The sequence below is a fragment of the Phallusia mammillata genome, chromosome 4 (assembly GCF_965637545.1).
Source record: "Phallusia mammillata chromosome 4, kaPhaMamm4.hap1.1, whole genome shotgun sequence".
Classification (NCBI taxonomy): Eukaryota; Metazoa; Chordata; class Ascidiacea; order Phlebobranchia; family Ascidiidae; genus Phallusia; species Phallusia mammillata.
Window position 1 is genome coordinate 10,864,786 of NC_137255.1, and position 25,499 is coordinate 10,890,284.

The window sequence follows — 25,499 nt, forward strand, 5'->3', positions numbered from 1 at the left end:
CCTGGGTCGACCTCGGGATCGGAGATTTCGTTCGAGCGTGATAATGATAAAGTGAGAGGGGTGTGGTGACTTCGTAACTTACTATCTCTTGTTTTCTTACCATCGCAAATAAATCGGTACAGTCCTATCGTAACTTGATGCTATAGTGAGAAACACTGCGTTTGTAACTTGTCAGAAAGCTTTTTTATTAAACAAAAAATTACCGTCACATTGATTCGGCATTATGGTTTGTTAGCTGACACACATACGCATTTTTAGTGGTACTTTTTGACCTCAATAACACTGTATGGCAAGTCCGAAATGTTAAACAAACTGGTATAGGATATAGAACTTACCCACAGACTTTCGGGAAAGTCTTCGGATACTGGTGAGTGCATTGCGACAAAAACAGAGAAACAACTCGGTGTGTTCGTCAAAATAAAAGAACAGGCGTTTTTCAAAAAACAATACGGCAAAGACAATGCATGCAAGTAACACTTCGACGAGTACCAAGAAATAGAAAACTGAATGCAAGTTTCACGGGAAAACTGCCAGCATGAAAGTCAGTGGCAAATAACAAATCAAGAGATTTAACTATAACTGGATCGCAAATTCAGCATAACCACAAATGTTGACCCACATGTTGTCTTTGTGTAACCAACAAAAGTTTACAAACGCAGATATACATACACACAATCATATGCGGACGGGTTAATGATCACGATAGAGTAAGACGCGGAACGCGAAACAGAATATACTTTGCGAGACTTTTTACAAAAAATACTTTTCAGACACGCGAAAATCCCAACAGTGTGCAAAGAAATACAGTTGCCACGAGAAACGAACGTTAAAGAGAGAACAAATGCTTGAAATGGCTGGTGGGAACATGTAACGATATGAGAACTGGTGAATATTTTTACAGGTCTGGCACTTTTAATTCTTACTTCTTAAGCTGCTTCGATTTTGTTTTCTGCTTGCCCTAAAACAAAAAAAGATGTGATAAGTCATTTCATTAAAACTGTTAGATTTAAACCAGCTTTCGTATTTTTCCCCTTAGTTGTCATTCTAGTAAAACAGACTAAATATCACAAACCAACCTACGATCTTTACAATTTTGTTTTGTTCAGAGATAGTAATATAGATAATATATTATTACTATTATTACGCATCTGGTACTAACTTGGTAGCTAAATTGGTTGAGGGTAAAAGCAAAACAGGATTCGATGAACAACAGTCAAAATGACACAAAGTTTAAAAATAAGTATATTTTGAACCACGAATAGGAATCGTGATACTCTATCTGAGACGTTTTTTAGAAATGGGCGATTAAACTAATCAGCCATGATCATACAACCAACCTTAATCTTAATCATGCTGATCAACTTGGACGCAGTTGGGGGCGAAACAGTGACGACATCACTGCATACAGATGGGTCGGGGGAGTCAAGAGCGATTTGTTCAGAACCTTGAGTGGCAGAAACATCGAGAAGCAAACTTGATGAAGTTGACGGAACACGGGCGAGTGGGGAAAGGGGAATGTGACCGGCTGACTTCCGACGGGCAGAACGCATGTTGTGTGTAAACTTGTGCGACAAACACTACATAAATTGCAAAAACATAAATTGCAAACGAATCAATTAGCTTTTTTTCACGGAGTTCGAACTCGGGGCGATCTCTAGAACGGATGCCGATGAAGTTCTATTTTTGTTTTTGTACATTGGTCAGACGCACTGAACTGGTCGGCCAAGTGGTTGGTTTTAAAGAATTTACCCGCCATTTTCCACTCATTTATTTTTTTGCGGTATTTTTTTCGATTTTCCCGAGCACTAACATGCAAAGAATATTTGTAAAACCAAATGTTTATCTCAGCAAAATGGAGAATAAGTTAACAAAGAAAAGTTAGTTATACATACTGTCAAAGCATAAAAAAACAGTACGTTGGATTAATTTCACCTAGTTTGGCAGGATTATCTTGCATACCCTCCAAGTTGTTATGTCACAGACACCAAAAAGATTCGCAAAACTGTGCGTATACAATCGGCAGTTTTGTTACTTTGGGTGAAAAAAAATGAATTTCTTGGCACAGGGGACTCGCATACATTCCGTGTAAATGTACACATATGCTGACGCACGATCCGACATTAAATAACGTGGGATTTCAGGCACCTGGCGGTAATGCTCAAATCGATACCCCATGTGGAAACCGCTGGATTAGTAGGTTATAGATTAGTAGGCCTTGTCAAACAGAGGCATTGGTGCATTGTGGTCTATTTTCTTAGCCTCAAAACTGTGAATATGGCACATCGCAATTTTTGGAGTAAAGCCAAACGCTCCTAAAATCTCCTGAACATCGCGTATAAGCGATAAAACAAACCATATACCTGCAAGGACATTGGCCTGTGAGCTGAAGATTGAGCTGATGAGCTAAAACTTGTCGCTGGAATCGAAGTTACAACCTGGAAGGAAGTTGAAGGTAAAGGTCAGGTAATTCACTTATTGTAAGTTTCAACTAATCAATTTTAACTCAGAATTCTTACATCAGTTTCTGTAGTTGCTATCGTCTGTACTTCTTGCTCGGGAGTTTCTGCAGCGGGTAAACTTTTACTGGCAGTGTGTTTCGGCAGGTTTTGAGTTACTGTTGATGTGAGCAAGGGGGAGTGACCACGAACATCACCTGATCAATGTGAAAAATAACTTAAAATGTAACAGTGCTAATTTAGCAAGCATGCTGTCAGGTTGGATAGACCGTTATGGTTTACCCAAATTTTACCCAAAATTATAAATAGTTTTGCACACAACATAAAAAGCTCCCATTAACGAAAATTTACTAGTTTGACAAATGAGAAGACTCACGTCTGATAGGGTTGAAGACAGATAACCCAATCACAAACACCAATTTAACAGTCAAAATCATAAAAAGTCAAACATTGTATGTTGTTAACAAATATATCCAAAACCAAGAAGTGTTGAATACGTTTTGAAATCTTGCAAACCTATACATGAAACCTACCTGTATTTTTGCTGTATCGCCGCATAAGCGAGTTTTTCCGCTTGTTTTTGTAATGGTGAAGTGGTGACGATGTGGAAGTTGAAACTGACGACGGGAACGGTTTCCCTGCCAACGAGCTGCTACGAGAATGACTCATCACTTTCTTCTTCTTCGGTTTGACAAGTTTACCCCGAGATTTATTCTTGCGCTTTCCTATTTGTATTGACGTCGATTCCAAAGGAACAGCTTGAATCGTTATCTGCAGAAAACCCACGTTATTTGTACGTAATAACTAATAAGGAAAGTGTACTGGATTCGTTGCATAATTTTTTCTACTTTCCTGAATTCTTCAACCAACAAAGGCAAAACCACTAGTTGTAAAATCAAGACCGTTTTGTTTCAAATCACCTTATTTGTTGACTTGTAGAGTTTTTGTAAAACATCAGTGTGTACAAGTCCTTGCACAACTTCATTGTTTATGTGAGTTATCAAATCACCAACTCGTAAACCGGCAGAATATGAAGGTCCATCTTCATCCACCGACTACAAACAAATATGATTGTTTTGTTTATTTGTTTATCTTTGTTATAGTTAAAATCAACACCACAGCAAAGCATATTTGCATTCTCATGAAGCTTAAGACAAAGTTTACGTTTTTTTGCGACAACTATCTTTTACAAAACTTGTTTTGGGGTAAACTTGGAAACAATTTTCCACACAAAACGGGGTACCTTCGCGAATGTACTTACAGTGACAATATGATGTAGAGCGTATGAATTGCCAGAAGTTCCGAGAAATACAGGGATAGCTTGCATCTTAAACCCGAAACCACGACACGTCCGATGAACAACTATCACTGGTCGTGGTGAACCAGGAATGGGGGAGAATGATCTTCCGGGTGACGAGTCACGAGAGCTTGGGTTGGAGAAAACTGATGGGTGAGATGGGTGAACTGACCTGGGGCTTGCGAGGGGCGAAGGGGGAAGGCTTTCGTCAAAGTTTGGGATCATTAACTGAAATATACCGATTTGAAAAAATAAGTGAGACAACCATTATAATCGTAAGCCAAAGCAAGATTAAAGACAATAATGCAGCACAACTATCCTGTTGTAGCTAGGGTTTGCCTAAAAGCAAAACTTATGAGATTATGTCACTAGTGTAACGTACGATTTTGCGTGACTAAACCGGTTCAATGCAAAACTGTCCAAAATTCAGTTTCTAAAAATTTAGAAATCCAATTCAGTCGATTCAGTGCATCACTAAACCAAGCCTTTAAAATGGATGTTTAGTGCCTTATGGAGTACAGAGAACTGTGTCAAAACACCAAAAAAGTTACACGAGCCCGTAAAGTTATGTCGTAACAGTTTAGTGGAAAACATCTAACACTGACGTGATTAACTTACCTGCAGTGATGAAGCACTGGAAGACTTTATCATAGTTTTCTTCAAAGAACGCGATCTTCTCATTTCACCGCTTAAGTTTCGGGAGCGACCACCAGCACCAACATGCGCAAGACGTCGATGTAAAACCTCCTCAATACTCGGCTCTCCTGCCTGTCAAACAAATGTAAAAGGAGAACTAAAGAAAAGAAGAGCTTCAAAATAATACCTTCAAAAAAAATTCCTCCAGACAGTGGAATATATTTAATAGTTTTTTTTTTCAACGACTGTACGCAAAACAATTTCGAGTGTGTTAAAAAGAAAGAAAAGTTCACCAAACTATTGAAGTTGCGTGTCCAGCTGCCAAACTATTTATTTGGCAAAGTGTGTACAGTAGCAGCCGTTAGTAAAACAGGCCCTTGATAGGATTCGGTAATAGCAAAAAGGTTAGGCAACCCTAATGTGAACTAAACACGTAATCTTACGTAAACCATGCTCTGACTTCCACCACTGGATTGACTGATCCCCGATAACTCTGGGCTGTTCGTTTCGCTGCTGATGCTGCTTGTTGGACTCAAATGGGATCGCGTTTTGCACACTGGCGTGACTATGGACGGGTCGAGCATTCTGTCGAGGGCAACCGGTGTGCTCGTGTTTGAACCGTAACTCGAACTGCTGATCGGGGTCAAATGAGTGAGAGAGGAATTATGGGAACCAGATGACGATAAACAACGATATCGCTGTTTGCTTCGCAGCTGATGGGGATGGTGAGAATGGTGGGGATTTTTATGTGGAATCGGAGATTGATCAAAGGGGATTTTTTCGTCAGATGTCGACTGAGCTCGGGTCCGTAAACTGCTCGCTTGCTGTTCAGCATGTGGCATATATTCATAGTTGGTAGCAGGGCTTTTGCTCATGAGAGGAGTTTGGCTGTCTTCAAGATCCGAACTTCGATTGACACATTGCATGATCGATCCGTCGGCTGACATACTGCGCGACTTTTTGATATTCTGCAAACTTCCCATCTCGGGCGATTTCGATCTCGATAGCTCGTATGAACAGTTTTGCTTTCTGGCAAGTGGCGATGTGCTGTCCGACAAACTTGCTACAATCTTGCGATGATGCATGTTGTGCTTCATGCTGGGAGTTAATATCAAATTGGGCGTCGAAGTGAAATAGGACTTGTCGTCTGATTTCGTTGTGGTAAGCAGGGGGCTGGCGTGCTCACTGCCACTTGCTAGAGAACTGTCAGAACTCTGATGTTTTGACGAATCAAACTCAGCCAGCGAACTCTCAGTAGACATGGGATCTACGGTGATGCTGATAGGTCGATCATCCAGATCTTTTTTACTTGGATCTTCGTCGTTCGCACGAGATGTGACACTTGCATCATCTTCTGTGTCCATTTGTGCAGGAGTTTCAATTTCACTCACAGATCCGGAGTTATTAGTTTGACGTTTAAGTATAGTTGGCGACAAATCTCCGTCTGTGGATGATTCGTATGGCGACGAAGGTGGCCTGAAAGACATAGATTTAATTGTAACGGCTCGTTTTCTGAATTATATTGACGAATCTGTTTTCTCGACTTTACAAGGTGTTGTGTTTAGCAAAACAAACCTTTATTTAATTAAATGTGGATTAGAAATCAACTAGAAGAGTGGCTTTCTGATATACTTTCATTTTATATATTCTATACGATATTTACCAATTTACTATACACATCATTTAATCTACACATATGATTGTTTTTGTAAACAAAAACTTATGGGTCCGCACACGCGTGTTTGTGTGGATTTCCGGTAAACAAATGTTGCGGTGATTTTTAGATTTTTAAGGACAAATTTTTAGAAAGCATTAACCCAACAATAAAAAAAATTGTTCGTATTCTATTTGCACTATTATTGTCATATAATTACAAAAACATTAAAAAAACGTAACAAATACTTTAATTTAATCTCTTGCTTTAACCCAGATATTATCGTCCAAGGTCGGGTTTTAAACACAACTTTTTCTAGAAAGCTGTAACAGTTGTGTTACTGACACTTTAAATTAAAAAGCAATTTGCTACAAGTGTATACATAACAAATTGTTTTTCATTTAACTTTGTTTCGCAAAACGAGTACCATTGACTTGTAGTAACCTCTCAGGGTGCACACGCCAAACGACTGTTTGACCTTTTGACATCGTTTTCAATAGCACGCCGTCCTTAGTGTTCAACAATACCATTTAGCCTAATTTGTACATGCCTTGAGTACTGATTCTTAAATTGATTGTATAAAAACGCTACGTTATGAGTTATGACGAAAGAAAGTTCTGAACTGTTTTAGTAAAACCTACTAGTTGACTTTAAGCCGTGGACATACGGCGGCCAACCTGACAACGATCATTTAAAAACATTTATCTTGCAAAAAAGTCAAGTTTCATTTTTCATCTTTATGTTGATCAACAAAGTTTTGCTTGACATATACGAAACCGAAGCACGCTTATCAGGTTTAAATCACGTCATAGGTGTGAAACATTTGCAAAACTGAAAATGTGAGTGATAACTTAATCAAACGAAATAGCATTGCTGTGCAAAAACAGCTGATTTCTAATCACCGAAACGACGTCTCGTAAAACATCTGTCCGACGTCAAGCTGAGCCCTCCTGCTATCGTAAACCAGTGAGTTACTCTCTTGGGACTTCTGCCTACAGTGTCTTTCTTGACCAAACGAGCGTTAGACACATTTAAGTTTCAGGGGCCTGTGGGTGAACCGCTGGGTCTTCGGGGTCAAACTTCTAGAGGATCAAGTTCAGATTAATAACTAACATTTGTCCAAATTTGAAGCACTCTTTCTTTACCACACGAGCAATAAAAACCAGCGTTAAAAATTTTACGTTTCGGGGGGCTGTGGGTGAACCGCTGGGTAATTCGGGGTCAAACTTCTGGAGGATCAAGTTTGGATTAACTAGAAAAGTGGCTTTCTGATATACTTCCATTTTATATATTCTATACGATATTTACCAATTTACTACACTATACACAATTTTATCTACATACATGATTGTTTTTGCAAGCAAAAACGAATGGGTCCCCACACGCGTGTTTATGCGGATTTACGGTAAACCTACATTTTGGTTCTTTTTAGATTCTTAAGGACAAATTTTTCACAAAGCATAAACTTAACTTTAAAAGTTCTTTTCCGTATTCTTTTAGCATCATTATTGTCATATAATTACAAAAAAATCGGTGAAAAAAGAACGGGGAAAATACATTCAATTTAATCTCTTGCTTTGACCTTGATATTGTGGTTCAAGTTCAGTTGTTAAACACAAATTTTCCTAGAAAGCCTTAACTGTTGTATTAGACACTATACAAAAAAAAGTCGTTTGCTACAAAGGTATACATAACAACTTGTTTTTCACTTAACTTTGTTTCGCAAAAATGACCGTTTAATGACCTTTTGACACTGTTTTTAATAGCATGCCGTCCATAGTGTTCAACAATACTGTTTAGACTAATTTATACATGACTTAAGTACTGATTCTTGACTTGAATTGATTTGTCAAAAATATAGAAGATACGTTATGACGAAAAATTCGTAACGGTGTTGTAATGCCTACAAGTTGACCTTTAGTGACCCGTGGTTATGAGACGGCGAAGCTGACAACGAGAATTTAAAGACCATTTATCGCGGCGTTCGAAAAAGTTAAGTTTATTAAATTTCATATTTATGTTCATCAACGATGTTTTGCCTGATATAAACGAAACCGAAGTACGTTTATCGAGTTCGAATTACGTCTTAGGTGTAAAACCTGCGCCAATACTGAAAATGCGCGTGATAACTCAATAAAACGACACAGCATTGCTGCACAAAAAAAACAGCTGATTTCTAATCACCCAAACGACTGTCTCGTAAAACCTCTGTCCAGACGTCAAGCTGAGCACTCCCGCTCTGCTGCCTTAATCGTGACTGATAGCGTACACATATTATGGGTTGTAAAGGTAACTGGCAAAATTTTAAATACTAAACGAATACCCTGCTTAAATAATTGTTAACTTTTTCAAATATTTCTGCACCATAGGGCATGTATTTCTACCTTAAAACTAAAACCGATTATTTCTGGGTTTAAAGGGTAAAAAATGGGTGAATCCGAAAAAAAGATACAAAATTCTTTAAAAAACTTTACATTGCACCAAGCAACAAAGCAAGAAACTCCAAGATGCTGTACTTTAGTCAGTACAACCGTTTCAAAAATTTTACGTTTTGGGGGCCTGTGGGTGAACCGCTGGGTCAATCGGGGTCAAACTTCAGGAGGATCAAATTTGGATTATTAACTAACATCTCTGTAAATTTGAATAAATTTGGAGCACTCTTTCTTGACCAAACGCGTCTCACAAGCCAGCGTTAGAAGAAAAAAAGAAAAAAAAAATACGGACAAAAACAATATGTGTCCCCTTCAGGGAAGGGGACCCATAATAACTAACATATGTCTAAATTTGAAGCACTCTTTCTTTACCAAACTAGCGTTACAAACCAGCATTAGACAGAAAAAAAATACGGACAAAAACAATATGTGTCCCCTTCAGGGAAGGGGACCCATAATAAACCATTTATGCGCGTATTTTTAACTGCCAATATATAGGGCCACCCCTTACATCTTGAATTTTGCAGTTACGCAACCTTCTGTGGTTTCAACTTATGTAAGCTGCTATAAATCAAATTACACAATTTGTTTTTCTTTTTATGTTCCTAATTCCATCACACATACTTACATTCTAGTTTGAAGTCGTATTTTGGCTTTGGGAGCACTATCTGGGGCGCTATTTTTGCGAGGTGTTTGGAAAGTCTAAAATGCAGAAAAGTGAAAAAACATGAAAGGTGGATAACAAATAAATTACGTATGAGCATACCTGTGAAAATCTCTTGGTATTTGACGAAAAGTTTGGCAAGTTTGGTTCATCGGCAAAATCTTCCAATTCGGATGCAGAAAACGTGGAATTTTCGTGACTGTAACGGTCACTGCGAGCTGTATAAAGATATGTGTTCCGTAAAAAATAAGACGTGTTTGCAAGTGCAAAAATTTTAATCTGTACTAATAAGGTTACAGTTTTGCCAAGGAACAGTAAGTTGTTTCTGTCCAAATTACAGCAGTATAGCATGTTTGTGCATGAAAATGTAGTTTGGAAAAACACAGCAAGAACTTACACCGACACTCTAATTGGGAAACAATTTTATGCACTTACTATCAAAGTAGCTTGTGTCTTCTTCATTGTCAAGTTGGGGAATAAATTGAGCCTTCTGTCTTAACAAATTCGCCCAATCCATTGATTCAAAATACTTGTGTTGCTTAACCTTGAATACACAATAGCAAACGTGTATACCGTGCCAAGAGATGTTAAGCAATAATTTTGGAACACTAAAGTGAGCTACAGGAGAAACGAGGTCCGTATTTTTGTTCTCAAGAAACATAGATTCATAAAAAAAAATTGAACAGGCAAGGTTTAATATTATAAACCATTAGTTCCCAACAGGGGAAGAATTTTATAACTTAAGGGGAAGAATATACTTTAATTATTAGATGTGGTTTGTAAATACGCACTCAAGCTCTGAGAAGTTAAAATATCCAATTTTAAATGATCTTTGTATGGTTTATCTACTATAAGTCTTTGAGTGTTTTGAATCAGTAAGTAAGGAATTTGTTCATAAAGGTTGGGAACCACTAACCACTGTTTTAAACGAACTTGGTTTTTATGTGTATTACCTCGAGTGCACCACGACTTCCCAGTCGAACTTGTGGGTCTCGGTCTAACAATAAAGTGACAATATCGACAGCTTCTTGTGAAACACAATGATCACCATCAGGCCACTCAATCTCATTTTCATCTAAAGCATACAAAATTACATCTCCAGTATTCATTCATTTCAAAGGAATGTTTTTTTTCATTACCATTAACAGCTTGTGTGAACAACTCATCTGGTGTTTCACCAAAGAAAGGCACACAACCAACAAGAAACTCATAGAGGCAAATCCCGGCAGACCACCAATCAACAGGAGGGCCATATCCCATGCCAAGTATAACCTCAGGTGCAATGTACTCTGGAGTTCCATGAATCTAAAGTAAATTTTATTGAAATTAAGAGGGACCATGACTTGATATAACGATGAAGTGTGGATTTCTGAATGTTTAAATCACTGCAGCATTGACCCATCCCCAGCTCTTGGGAGGATCCTAAATGTTCAATTGTTGAATCAAAACTTCTTCAGCTGTTGCTTTGGTTTAGCAACAAGTAACTCATACAGACTGTCTACCACAGGGTTCTTACACAGTGTGTCAGGTTACACATTATGCTTAAATGGATGGATTTCACTTGGCATAATTTTAATGACTGTTTGTAGCATTTAATGTTTGTAGCATTTTTTGTTAATTTTAATAGTAACAAGAGACGTAACAAATTATTAATGTGTAATAGTTCACAATGCACTTAACAATAAATAACATAAACAAGGGGTTGCTTTGGGAGATAACCATTAATTTATGGTAAAAAAACAACCATTAATTTACGGTCAACTGAACAAAAACAAAGCGAAATATGCACTTAGTTATCACCAACAGCCATTTACAATTCTCTACATACAACCTGTGACATACATGTCAGGGTTTGCTGGCCCTTGGGCTACCACATTAGGCATAAAGAAAACAATTATTCATACCTGCCCATCCATAAAGTGTTGCTGAGGTTCTAAATGAGACTCGTACATATTTGTTGTTCGAGACATCAAACCAACTTTTGACAATCCAAAATCAGTCAATTTAATATGACCCATTGATGTGATGAGTAAACTGAAAAGGTTTCCAGGTTTAATTTATCAATTTTATGATAATATTAAACCTTGCATTGCAAAACATACTTATCTGGTTTTAAATCTCTATGTACAACTCCATAGTTGTGCAAATACTCCAATGCCAGTACTGTTTCCGCAAAATACATTTGGGCAACCTCATCAGGCAAAACACCAATATTCTAAAACAAATAAAGAACCTTAAGCATTGTTAAAATCCAGTACTTTTCTGTCAGATAAAAATATGGCTGCCAGTGTCACAAGCTTGAATTTTTGCATTTCCAACATGAAGTTGAGTTACAATTTCCTAATTTCAGTCAAAAGATAAAATAAAATTGGACACAGACTACTTAATAATTAAGAACAATTTATGTTAAAGTGAGAACTACAATGATGCGTAATATGAAATATGCATGAGGGTTGTACCTTAATTAGCGAAGCAACATCACCTCCCTCTACATACTCCATCACCATGCACAAATGGCTACGGGTTTGGAATGAACAATACATCGTCACCACAAATGGGTTTTCAATAAATGTCAAAATATCTCGTTCCGCAAACACCTGGACACAAAATCAATCATTGCAATGGGAAAATTACTCACAACAAATATCTCTGTTAAAAAAACAGAACCTGCTGAATTTCATTGCGTAGTGCAAGATTGTGCTTGTTTAGCTTTTTCAAAGCAAAACGTTGCCTTGTCTCTTTATGACGGACCAAGTACACAGCACTAAAAAGAATGTTTAGGGTTAATAATGAAGTGTTTGCAACAGCCTACTTAATGTTTATTTCCTTACCCATATGCACCATTGCTGATAAGTTTAATTGTTGAAAAATCTTCCTCACAAACAGATTGCTGTTGTTGTTGCTTATCGAGCAGTTCATTTTCATCTGAATCACTGCTGGATGATTTTGACACTTTAACAGCCTGTAAAATTAATAACAATACAATATAAATGAAAGGTTTACAATGTCTACAAAGAACCTCCATTTTACAATGCCATTAAACACAGCTAAGCCACAAAGCTTGCTTGAATTACCGATTCTGACAACACTAGTGGTTTCTAACTTTGGCTTAAATATGCCCCACTAAATCACATTTAAAGTTTTAGTGCCTTCTATATTTTTTTGTTAGCTTTGGTTTTTACAATGATTTCTATAAAAACAAAAAACAAAACCTAAATTTGAAGCTGGATGTAAATAGTCATCCACAATTGCAAAAAACACCAAACAAACTGCCCCCATGGTATGTTAGGACCACTCATGTTCTTAATGAGGCACATTAAATACAACATTAGTTTTTTTTCTAAAACAGGTTTTACCTGTGCTAAACCAAGTTGCTGAAAAATATATTTTGGAATATCCATTCCAATAACTTCCTTTGATTCTTTAACAACATGCTCTGCTGATTCTAAAAGCTGATAGAAATCTTCGGCTTTAAACTCCTAAATGTATTGATGGAAAATGGTGATTAGCATTGACAAGGTGTTTTCTACACCATTACAATGTATTTAAACACAAAATTGTTACCAAGCATTCGAGCAAACGAGCAGGTCTTGATATTATTAGAAGAAACCGCTTGCACAGTTTTGTAACATGTCCACCACCATTAGTAGATGTTTCTTGTGCCTATAAAGAAGAGAAAGTTTTATTTGATATGAAAAGACTTGTAAACAACCCAATACCTGGTTGGTAGCATATGTATTAAACAAGTTAAAATTATAAATGCAAATAAAAAACAACAATAGTCACCATTTCAACACAATCGTGGTGCTATTTTTCAATTCAAATAAAACTCAGACAAATAAAAAAATACCTGGCTGACTAATGTATCCAGATTGTCTTGCATTTCAAAAAAGAAACTTGGAGAAATTCTGTTTTCTTGTGACATCGAAAGACATGATCGGGCCATTTCCACAACCTGGTGGAGCACAAAACTCCATGTAGCATCAGCAACAGGTGTACATGTTCCAGGATTTGCTGTCTTTATGAAGTTCTGCAGCAAAAAAAAACATAATTAAGCACACTATCAAAAATAATGCCAAATGTTTACCAAAATGTGCAGTATGATGTCCTTTTCACAAAAATTAAACATATAGAAACTTGTTTAATAGTGCCAAAAGTCAATAAAGAGCCAATAACTGAACCACAATGTATAACCAATAAATGTGTAGGTAGTTTACCACACAAACAAGGATTTTCAACACAAGTTAAACACCTATTTGATACATGTTACAGGCCCTCAGTGCCAAGCCTCAAAAAGAAGCACAAAACAAGGTATATTGACAAAATTAATTAGTCACAAATCATTGCAAAATCTGTCAATTTAGTTTTAACAACTGGTGTTTATATTAAACATAGCACATTTTTTAACATCTACAAGTGAAAACCAGTGCACTGTTATATTCAATCATGTTGATGACAAACAAGGCTGTAATTCATTTTTCCAAAACAAACAAGGCCAAGCTGGCATGGAGCCATGTCTCATAAAAGATGGTTAAACCAATATTGGCAGCAGAAGGCCAAACACATCAACTCTACTGTACCTTAAGTTTGTCTTCCATCTGTTTTACAGCTTTTGGAAATCTTTCCCGGTAAACACTGTTCATCATCACGACATCATTATCATGTGCAACTGGCATTCGACCAGGACTTAAACTACGCGATCTTGGTCTGAAGGGACGGTGAGGACCTAATAAGGATATGTTTAACTTTGTTTGTTGACAATTTTGCTATTTGCTACCAAATACAAGAAGCTGTAATTTTATTTAAATAAAAAGCTTGTAAGACAATAAACACCATCAATAAATTGAAACTTCAGGAAAACATTGATAGATTTTAATTAAACTCGTTTGCCAAGTTTAAAGGCAATAAAATGGGAGGTCATAAAATTGTATTACATACAAAAATGTCTATGAACACCACTAACTGTGCAAAACATCACCTAAATTAAAAAAATAAAGAGTAGAAAGAAACCTGGTTCATCTTCATTAATACTTTCATTTGAGCAGAAATGCCTGGACAGATATCTTAGCTGGTCTGGAGTTGGTTGTGATGGTAACTGATGAAGGCGGTCCTAAAATATTTTTTTTGTTATCTTACTTGTAAATTCACTATCTTTGTCTAATCAACGTTTATTGGTAAAAATGCATTTGATTTGAAGTTGCTCAATTACCTGCGATGAACATGCAGAAGAAGAGAGTACTGAGGATGGAGTGTTGGTTCCATACCCACTAGATGGAAGAGAAGCAACACTCCACCGACGATTTTCAATAGCTGACATCAATGATCTTGATTTTATCGGATTAATGGCAGGAGCAAATGAAAACTGGTTTGGTTGATTGTTTGGAGAAAGATTTCTTGGACTGTCCACAGGGCTGATAACAGCTACAACCATATAATCAAAAGCGACTTAAATAAAATACACTCACATATATTGTTTACAAAGTTTGATACCTGCACCAAAATTACTTGGAGATAGGGGTCTGTTTGATAAAGTTGGGGACAATAATGCCATCGAACCAACCCTGCTCGACTTTCCTTTGGGACTAGAACACATTGGACATTTTATGGAAACCTTATTAACAAATTGTAATGACAAATACTTACGATGGAGTAACACTGCTTCGTCTTCCAAGGTTTAAATCTTTCTGTAAATTAATCAAGCACTACATTAGGTAGTTTAACACAGCACATTTTACTTTGAACTAAATTTTTTATTTTTGCTTTTCCCAATTCTTTGGCACTTGCGAAGTTTTCTTTGTGCTATCATAAAACACAATGTAATATAATACAAAACGTCAGCCAGTTAAAAAACATTAGTGTTAATTTGTCAAAAGTCTCCAAACACAATGCTCACAAAACTGGAATTGAGTGAGGGATCAGAGTTTCCCATTAGTTTGTTTCTCATCCGAACAAGGTTGCTGGTCTCACCAGAATGACTTTCTGAAAACACAGACTCACGACGATGCGTCTGATGTTTACCTGTTGGAAAAAAAATCCCATAAAATATATTAATGTAAGTGCAGGTACTGTAGCCTTAATCGCAAAATCACCAGTTAATTGGTGGAAAGTTCAGGGATCCAGTCAACAGCTACACACAAACCCAATATTATGTCAGGATTGCGCTTTAAATTGTACCAAAATTGATGTCGATAACATTTCTTTGGAGTCAAAATATATTTAATTTTATTCGTAGTCCTGTCAAGTTACTAAAGATTGTGACAAGATTCAATTGTAATGTTCCATATTAGCATCATATCTCTGATTTTTTTAAACCGCAGGTTGGACTACATGTCCTAAAAGTCTCTGGAACTGCGGACCACCGACTTACAAAATTTAATAAAAAAAATAATGGGAACAGATAATATTTTGCTAACTGAGATTTTTTGGACACCTTACCCATAGCTCCAGAAAGACTGGCAAAACTGCCTCTCCTCGTCAAAGTCTGATCAGAAATTTGACGTTGAAACTTAAGTCCTCTTGGTATGGAAGAAAAATCATTGAGGGTTCCCGATTTTCGCATTGACATTCCAATTGTCAACAGATTCTACAATTAGGTAAAATAACATTTTAAATCAGTCTTTAACACTGTACAAACATGGATCTAAAACATGGAAAAAGTACAGCCACATTACATATCTATAAAATAGATTATGGACTGTTTCTTTATTGTTTCAAAAAAACATTGACAATATTAATAGCAAGGAAAAAATTGCATGTTTAAGTACCCAGGACAGAAAAGAAGATGACTCTTTTCCTTGCATACCTAAAGTGGCAACTAAAACCAAAACAAAACCACTTTTTTCAAAGTATTTGAAATGATTACCTTTTTAGTCTTTTGTTCGGATGCAACTTCCTCCAACATATTTTTGGGCTCAGAAAACATTGTAGCTGTTGATTGAGCTTTCAATTTTGCTTCAGTGTTGAATCCATTACTGTCTAAAGAAGAAAAAAATACCTGGAAACACTTTGATTTTTGAATACTACCAGCAATACTATACTGGTAAGACTTGTTTTAATTCAAACTGTTTTGCATTGACATTAAAGCACTGCTTCAAAAACTTGTGTAAACGCCTTTTGAGTTTTGTCATTGACCTAAATTTGGATAAGCATCTAATTACAGTTTCAAAGCGTTTCTGCTTTAAAATCGTGGCAAAATTAAAGAAGAACTGTTTTTTACACAAATCATAATTTCATTTACAGCTCAATGAGCTTCATATGGTTACAACAATTTCAAATATATTTCTATTTTATTCTTGTATATTTACCCATTTTTTATGGTGCATTTAAAATTTAGTAAAAACAAACACAATGTTTTCTGCAGTATTATTGTTCTAGTCTTATTTTTTTATGTGGAGTAAGTTTACACCAGCAAGTCTTAACTACATAAGTAACATGTTTGAAACTGTGCTAATGAGATGTTCAGCTTCAAATAGAAGAGAAATAGGTCATGTTCCAATCAGTTTGTCGAAGGCCAACCCACTTAATATCACAGATTTTTTCCGTTCACACAGATCGCAATGGACGTCCACATTTTTATGCATTTCACTTCAAAAAAAATAAAAAACGGGGAAAAGAATGCTGTGAATACACAAATATCTTTTGCAAATTTGCATGTTCTGAAAAAATAAAAACCCAAACATGGTTAAAACAAATTTGAGACTAGAACTCCAGAGCACTCCACTTCTATTGTGCAGAAATAAACTATAATTGTTTTCACCAACAAAACCAAGTATATATTGCTACAACTTGTCCTGCTTTTCAATGCAACGGCTAATTTTATAAAAAAAAAAAACTCTTCCAAATGTTGGTTGCTTTTCAATGATGTCAAATTGTCAATCTTTCTGTATGTTCATTCTTGCCCAACAAGACACCAAGAACAAATCACTCCAAATGGCTGATATACATCGTCATGTGTTGGTAGATCCCACAATGGCAGAAAATGATTGGTCCTACCACTATTATCTTGTTAAGCTAAGCATGACAGCACGACTAAACCAGCATATTGGATATTACCTTAATCATGGAGGATTTTATTTGAAAACATACAAATACATTCGAAGGTACATGAAAAAACATTTTTCTGTATTTGTGGCGTTTAATGTTTGTTTCTTGTTGTATGTTGAGTGATTTATTAAATTTGGCCACAATTTAAATTAGAAAGGTGGCTTTCCTAAACACTTCCATTTTATATATTCTATATCCTGTTTACCAGTATACTATACATATCATTTAATCGACACATACGATTGTTTTTGCAAACAAAAACGAATGGGTCTACCCATGTTTATGCGAATTAGTTACTTACACTATCACAATGGTGCGATTATTTTTAGATCTCAAGGAAAAACTATTAAAAAACATTAAGCCAAACTTACAGTTTTGTCCCGATATTTTCATTGTCATTTAATTACAAAAGCTGTAAAAATACCAGGTTTTGAAGCAAGTACCGATACCGAGTACCACATATATATACCTTCGATACCGAGTACTGAGTACTTAAGTGTAGTGTTGTATTTAGTTGTATATCACTGGCTAATTTATCTGCCATGGCCGGGGTACAGGTGTGCACACGCACATAGCGAAAAATGTAATCTCCCTGTGATAGAGAAAATGATATACGCAAACTGGCGGAACGTTATTCCAATTTTGTGCTGTCCGAAGCCAATATTGGCATAAAGTTGCCTGTATTCTTATGGTGTAAATCGGCCTTCGGTACTCGCATGTTGGTATCGAAAACTGAGACAAAATATTTCGATACCGAGTACGAGTATCGATACCACTGAAATCTTTTCGCTACCATCGATACCACTGAAATCATTCGATACCATCGATACAGAGTACCAAGTACCGGGTACCCGTCCCATCACTAAAACACACATTTAATTTTTCCGAGGCGTTGGATGTGGACCTTGACGGTCTTTTGCCTAGGCTACATACACTATCAATTGAGTGTTAATTACATTCAAAAATCATTGAGAATGTTGCAGCAGTTTTCAAACTGGGCTATGTATAGCGATTTCTCAGGGGACTACGAGAGCTAAGGCTATGGAAGTCTTTCAAAAATCTTTAGTGAGGTGGGATTGTGCAACTTTGACGAAAAAGTGGTCCATTATTTTACTGCACAATTAAAAAAACGACAATTGTTTGGGCATAATTATATCTGTGACGTAATAAACTTAAATTAAGTCATTGCCATACAAAGTGACCCTGCAAAAGCATATGAAACATGTTTTATATGTAGTTGTGCCAATATATTATCACAAAGTGTAAAAGTTTAGTGCCTAATACAAGCTTTTGTTTTGTGGACATATATTCGGCTTAAACAAATGTGTTTATGTTGGACCTTGACTAGTTATAACCAAAATTGGCTAAGACATGTTTTATTTGCATTACTGACAGAAATGTCCGGACCTCGTTTTACCTTTTGTATCTGGACCTTAGACAAAACTATTTGAGTAGCCCTGCTATTAAGAAGCCATTTGCTACAAAGGTATAGCCTACTTAACAATATATTTTTCACTTTACATTGTTTAGCAAAATGAATACCATTGGCCTGTACTAACCTCTCTTTTGACACGTTTTTCAACATCATGCAGTCCTTAGTGTACAACAATACCATTTGTGTCCAACAGTGCCACATACTTGACTTAAGTATTGTTTCTCGAATTTATTTGTCAACAATAAAGAAGCTATGTTGTGACAAAAAATCGTGTGTAACTATGTTTACAACACAAGTTGACCTTTAGTGACCTCTCGTCATACGACGGCTAAGCTGACAACAACCATCACATACAGAAGTTTGTATGTCGAGTTTAAAATCACTTCAATGGTGTGAATCCTTGGCCAAAACTGAAAACGCACATTAAACCTGATAAACTCATAGAATTGCTGCGAAAAACAGCTGATTTCTAATCACTGAAAAGACTGCCTCATAGAAAGTCTTTCCCTGTATCAAGCAGAGACCACCCTCTCTGCATTAAGCTACCTCAATTGAAAACCAGTGAATTACTCTCTTTGGACTTCTATTTGACTGACTATTCAGTGTACACATATTATGGGCTGTAAAGGTAACCATTTGGCCATTTGAGCCAAAATTTTAAATACTAAACGAGTAACCCACATCAAACAATTGTTTAAAATTTCAGAACATTAGGGCTTGTATTTCTGACCTAAAGGACTGATACAGCTAAAAACAAAAATTGTTGAAGAGTGAAAAATGGGTGAATTCAAGTTACAAAATTCTTTATGATTTTTACAAAGCATGAAACTCCTGGACATACTCTAAGCAGCATGAAAATCCTAGACATACCACACAGCTGTTGACAAAAATACGTTTTGGGGGCCTGTGAGTGATCCGCTGGTTTATTTGGGGTTAAACTTTGGATAAATAACTAACACCTGTGCAAATTTGAATAAATTTGATGCACTTGTTCTTGACCAAACGCCGTAACAAACTGTCATCAGGGGAGGGGACCCATAATAAACATCACATACAAGTTACAACACAGAAACTAGAAAGGTGGCTTAGCACATTTTGTGGTTGCATTTACACTATAACCTATTTTAAAACATAAATATATTTCATATGCTTATTTTGTATTGGGTCCCATATTAGTCACCGTCTTTTATAACCTTAGTCGTTTCTGCAGGCAAAAACTCATGGGTCCCCACACATGCAAAGTTGAAAATAATGCAATTCAAGAGATAACCATGAGAAAGTCGGGTGTTGTAAGGTAAAACACAGTGACCGGCACTGGGCTTAAATAATAATGCTATGTAGAATATGAACTATAAAATTAGATTCACCCCAGATATTGTTTGAAGTATGTCCTATTTAACGTTTTAAAAAACTGACACATTTTAGGGGGCTAGTAGGGTAACTAATTGGGTTTTTTTGGGTTCGACACACAAATTGGGTTCGACACACAAACTAAAAAATATATAAAAACCGCAATGACTCAATCAATAGTACTGCAAAATTTCAGCCCAATCCGCCAATGTTTAAAATTTCGACCACTAGAGGAGTTTTGAGCAACAACCGTTAATGTTTCTGACTTCATAGGGCTGTTGACAAGCCCCTAACTGCCATGGCGCAAAAACGACCACCAAGCAACCCACCAACGAGCAACATACAACTGGTTGCCCTTGTAACACTATTGCGCCAAAGAAATCTTTCGTTTTTGGTGCCCAGTAACATACAAATACGTTTTACACTTTAGGGGCTTGTGGGGTAAATGTTAGGACTACAGGGTTGAACACAACAATCGACACCTATAAATGGCATACTATACAAGAAATCCAAATTTCAGCCAATTCTGACACTGTTTGAAAACTTACCCATTTTAGGGGGCTAGCGGGGCAAATACTGGGGCTATCAACAAAAACAAAGTGGGATGCACATCTACATGAATATATCTACCATCTGTGTAAATTTCAGCCAAATCCATCAAACATTTGATGGAAAAACGAGTCGGACAAACTTTGGGTAAAAACACCCATTTTAGGGGGTGAGTGGGGTAAATACTGGGGTTATCAACAAAAACAAAGTGGGATGCACATCTACATAACTATATCTACCATCTGTGTAAATTTCAGCCAAATCCATCAAACATTTGATGGAAAAACGAGTCGGACAAACTTCCGGGAAAAAATACCCATTTTAGGGGGCTAGCGGGGTAAATACTGGGGTTATCAACAAAAACAAAGTGGGATGCACATCTACATAACTATATCTACAATCTGTGTAAATTTCAGCCAAATCCATCAAACATTTGATTGAAAAACGAGTCGGACAAACTTTGGGAAGAAAAAAAAAAGAAGAAAAAAAAAAAGAAAAAAAAGAAAAAAAAAGAAAAACAACAACAACAATTCGAGTAAAATCAATATGTGTCCCCTTCAGGGAAGGGAACCCATAATTACTTAATTTCATCTTAGTCAACAAGAAGGAGAAATAGCAGTTGTTGATATTTTTACATTGTCAAGGCTACCAATATATCACAAACCTATTTGCAAAAACAAACTACAAGTGAATCAAAATTTGTCTTTTTCAGGAAGTATGCCCATAATTAAAGCGCTGTAACAACATAATTCAGCTGCATCACAAAACAGCTGCATTTAACGAGTTTCGCACAAGCATCTCATTATATTTTAGTGATGGGATGGCTGTAATGTGTGTTTGTAATCTGAAAAGGTAAGTCAGACTGGTTTACAAAACAGCAAAAAAACTATGCTTATAGCTGCAATGTAGACAATTAGATTGATTCTAAGCTTCAATAAACTAATAGAATAGTTGTATCCGAAACAGAATACCAGAACAGTTTACCCTAGTTTGGAAATTATAAAATACCACCATATTTTGGAATAGGGTTGACAATGGTAACCTTACAGTTATAATCAAAATGAATTTTAACATACCTGGAAATAAGTTTCACATGAATGGTGGAACTAATGGAAAGCAATATTAGCACTACAAGAATATCCTGCAAACAGCATCTCTCCAATCACAAAGTATCACAAGATATCTAGGCAATAAAAGAACACAAGTTTACTACATGACATTCGGGTTTACAAGAACTAGACACCGAATTGAAAAGCATGTGGATCAAAAAAACTTACACATAGCAATTACATTTCATTCTGAAGGTTTCAAAAATTGCTGTTGTCAGTTTGCATAAAAACTAGGGCAATTGTTGAAATGTTTGCTAAAACATTGTTTAGGTATGCATATCATTCAGACAACCTATCAATATCTCACAATTAAAAATGTGATTTTAAAATGCTGTTGTGCAAACAAGTTGAAGGCATCCACTAACATCCACTAATAGTTCCAAATTCCAATGCTGTGATACATATAATTTGGGATGTTCAAAGTAGAATAATTGGGTATTCTAGAATAATTGTTTTGAATCTAGAATATCGAATCCAATTCTTACATTATTTTTGTGCAATCATTAATCTTAACAACAACTAAAGTAGACCAGTTTAATACATTATAAAACATATTTTTCATTTATAATGTAAAAAAGAAGCAACCAAAACAAAAAAAAACAGTGGGAAAAAAAACTTTGCACAACTGCATTTAAACTAAATGCCCCAAAATCCACAAAGCCAGAAAAATTAGCATAAAGGTTAAAAATCAATTATAATAATTTTATTCAGTGATTTTTATTGCCTTCAGTAGAAGTAGCTATGTTGTAAGCATGCTGTGGTAATTTGATTTGTCTGGTGGTAGAGGACTGACAAAGACTCCCAAGTGTACAAATATATAACGTTTGTTAACCTAAAACAATTGCAAAAACAGGCACCCTAGCAAACGAAGTCATTGGATGATAAATTTTCAAACCCCAATTAAACTAGAAAAGTGGCTTTATGATATACTTCCATTTCATATATTTTATACGATATTTACCAATTTACTATACTATACACAATTTTATCTACATATATGATTGTTTTTGCAAGCAAAAACGAATGGGTCCCCACACGTGTGTTTATGTGGATTTACGGTAAACCTACATTTTGGTTCTTTTTAGATTCTTAAGGAAAATTTTTTCACAAAGCATTAACTTAACTTTCAAAGTTTTTGTCCGTATTCTTTTTGCATCATTATTGTCATATAATTACAAAAAATCTTCACTTCAGTACTTAAGTCATGTATAAATTAAGCTGAACGGTTTTTCACTTAACTTTGTTTCGCAAAAACGGCCGTTTAATGACCTTTTGACACTGTTTTTAATTTGACACTGTCATTATACATGACTTAAGTACATGACCGAAATTATACATGACTTAAGTACTGATTCTTGAATTGATTTGTCAACAATAAAGAAGATACGTTATGACAAAAAATTCTTAACTGTGTTGTAATGCCTACAAGTTGACCTTTAGTGACCCGTGGTTATGCGACAGAAAACGAAACCGAAGTACGTTTATCGAGTTTAAATTACGTCTTAGGTGTAAAACCTTCACCAAAACTGAAAATACGCGTGATAACTCAATGAAACAACAGCATTGCTGCACAAAAAACAGCTGATTTCTAATCACCCAAACGACTGTCTCGTAAAACGTCTGTCCGGACGTCAAGCTGAGCACTCCCGCTCTGCCGCCTTAATCGTAAACCAGTGAATTCCTCCTTAGGGACTTATATCTGACTGATAGCGTACACATATTATGGGTTGTAAAGGTAACTGGCAAAATTTTAAATACTAAACGAATACCCTGCTTAAACAATTGTTAAAATTTTTAAATATTTCTGCACATGTATTTCTGCCTTAAAACTAATACCAATTATTTCGGGGTTTAAAGGGTGAAAAATGGGTGAATCCGAAAAAAAGATACAAAATTCTTTAAAAAACCTTACATTGCACCAAACAACAAAGCACGAAACTCCAATATGCTGTACTTTAGTCAGTACAGGTGTTTTAACAAATTTACGTTTTGGGGTCCTGTGGGTTAACCGCTGGGTCAATGGGGGTCAAACTTCAGGATCACATTTGGATTATTAACTAACATCTCTGTTAATTTGAATAAATTTAAAGCACTCTTTCTTGACCAAAACGTGGGAACAATAGCCGTGCTAAAAATTTCACGTTTTGGGGGGCTGTGGGTGAACCGAGGGATCAAACGGGGGTCAAAATTCACATGGACCATCTTTAGACCAATATCTGTAATGTGTGTAAATTTGAAAAAGTTTGAACCATTCTTTGTTGACCAAAACGTGGGAACAAATTCGCATTAGACGGAAAAAAAGAAAAAAAGAAAAAAGAAAAAAAGAAAAAAAAATACGGACAAAAGCAATATGTGTCCCCTTCAGGGAAGGGGACCCATAACTACCTGCGATTTTGCAACACAAAACGTGACTTTGCAGCATTTACTCACTACATTCTTATGTTTGACCCAATCGTCATATGTTTGGGGTTCCTTCACTGTTTTTGCGATATTAACAGACAATCCCATGCTTCCAATCGCTGCCTAACGCCATAACCGTTAAACATTTTTTGTTGTAAAAGTCGGAAAACAATTACATGCTGGTAAGACGTTGCAAAAAGTCGCCAGTAAGTCGTTTAATGGCATAAACGTAATGATGTGATCAGTCTGTAACAAGTGCGCTAATCAGTAATTATGCCTCAATGCACAACCGTCGTTATGACGTTGTTGTAGCGACTAGTGACTTGGCGTTATGGCGGTGTATAGCGTGCACTAATTTGACGGCGACAAATCACACTGGTACAATGACCGGGCGTCAATGTAAAAACATAACGCATGTGTTTACATTTTTACCAACGGCGAGAGCACACATTCATATCGGTTCCAATTACCCGATATAAACGGCAAAAATGCAGTTAGATTCGAATCCAAAGGAACCAACGCCACAGTAAGCATTGGGTATCAGTGCCAATACATTTGTTATCAGGCCAGGGCTAAAGCTAATCAGTGATGTTACACGAAATCAAGTCGAAACCGGTTAACCATTAGCATTATAGCCAGGGTTGCCATCGACTTGAAACCAAAAATAAGGACAACCGAAAAATTATTTTTTTATGCGAAACGAAACAAACGTTTTTGAACAAATCTTTGCATTTATACGAGCCATGACATAATATTTGCAATATTTTGAGAAGAAACCATCTGTTCCAGCAACTGGTTGTTCGTAGAAAATACTAAGTGCATTTTACAACAGGCCGGGTCTAGGTTCACTTCTACTTGTAGCAGGGATTTGACTATAGTAATTGTTGAAAATAAGACAAAAAAAGGACTACAGTCAAAAATAAGGACATTTCTTAGAAATAGGAACAATGAACTTTTCTAAGACATAGCCCTTCAAAATAAGGACAAATCTTAGAAATAAGGACGGTATGGCAACCCTGATTATAGCAAAGGACAAAAAAGTACACCACCTGTTTGTCTACAAATATGTTAGTTTATCTAATTTGGCGCTACTCACCATATAAAATGTTCATATGTCTTGGTGTCAGTTTCTTGATTGGTTATAACTAAGCCTTGAAACCGATTCCCAATCAGAGGTATCTTACATCAACATGATTTTACAAAACCAATTTTAGTACAGAAGTAACTTTACCACCTGTTGGCAATGAAGTTTGGCACTTTTTAGTTTGCACGATGTTAAACAAAATTTGTGAAACTAAACAAATGTTAAGGGGGCTACAGAAAAAATGTTGAGATTGAGAATCACCGTTTTAACAGCTATGATAGCTAGTTTTTATTAGTTTGACCCATTTGGCTTCAATATTGTTGTTGTTTTTTTCTAAATAAACATTAAAACTTAATAATGTTGTCATTGTCATACCCCTGAGTCATTTCC

At 36.1% G+C, this 25,499-nt stretch overlaps 1 protein-coding gene across 2 annotated transcripts; it reads right to left on the bottom strand.

Moving 5' to 3' along the window:
- Window positions 1-160: 160 nt before the first annotated feature.
- Window positions 161-25,276, bottom strand: LOC145222073 (microtubule-associated serine/threonine-protein kinase 3-like). 2 transcript variants are annotated; one of them, XM_080088082.1, is made up of 32 exons: window positions 25,122-25,276; window positions 21,593-21,699; window positions 16,002-16,114; window positions 15,575-15,722; window positions 15,033-15,157; window positions 14,783-14,823; window positions 14,630-14,721; window positions 14,349-14,560; window positions 14,150-14,249; window positions 13,720-13,865; window positions 12,990-13,169; window positions 12,704-12,802; window positions 12,496-12,618; window positions 11,971-12,101; window positions 11,807-11,903; window positions 11,599-11,736; window positions 11,242-11,354; window positions 11,044-11,173; window positions 10,279-10,444; window positions 10,093-10,214; window positions 9,575-9,683; window positions 9,242-9,357; window positions 9,104-9,177; window positions 4,833-5,865; window positions 4,372-4,521; window positions 3,718-3,981; window positions 3,377-3,511; window positions 2,990-3,227; window positions 2,517-2,653; window positions 2,361-2,435; window positions 1,338-1,577; window positions 161-958 (listed from the first exon to the last, which is right to left on the bottom strand). In XM_080088082.1, exons 3-32 carry the CDS (start codon window positions 16,059-16,061, stop codon window positions 920-922), a joined length of 4,833 nt encoding a protein of 1,610 aa, XP_079944208.1. In that variant the 5' UTR covers window positions 16,062-16,114; window positions 21,593-21,699; window positions 25,122-25,276; the 3' UTR covers window positions 161-919. The 2 variants fall into 2 exon arrangements, with proteins under 2 accessions (XP_079944208.1, XP_079944207.1); XM_080088081.1 differs by lacking the exon at window positions 21,593-21,699.
- Between the last annotated feature and the right edge of the window lie 223 nt (window positions 25,277-25,499).

Coding starts and splice junctions, on each gene's coding strand:
- LOC145222073 (XM_080088081.1), bottom strand. Junction 11,355..11,598: donor ATGTTGCTTCGCTAATTAAG/GTACAACCCTCA, acceptor TATTTGTTTTAG/AATATTGGTGTTTTGCCTGA. Junction 9,358..9,574: donor AGACACAAGCTACTTTGATA/GTAAGTGCATAA, acceptor ATCTTTATACAG/CTCGCAGTGACCGTTACAGT.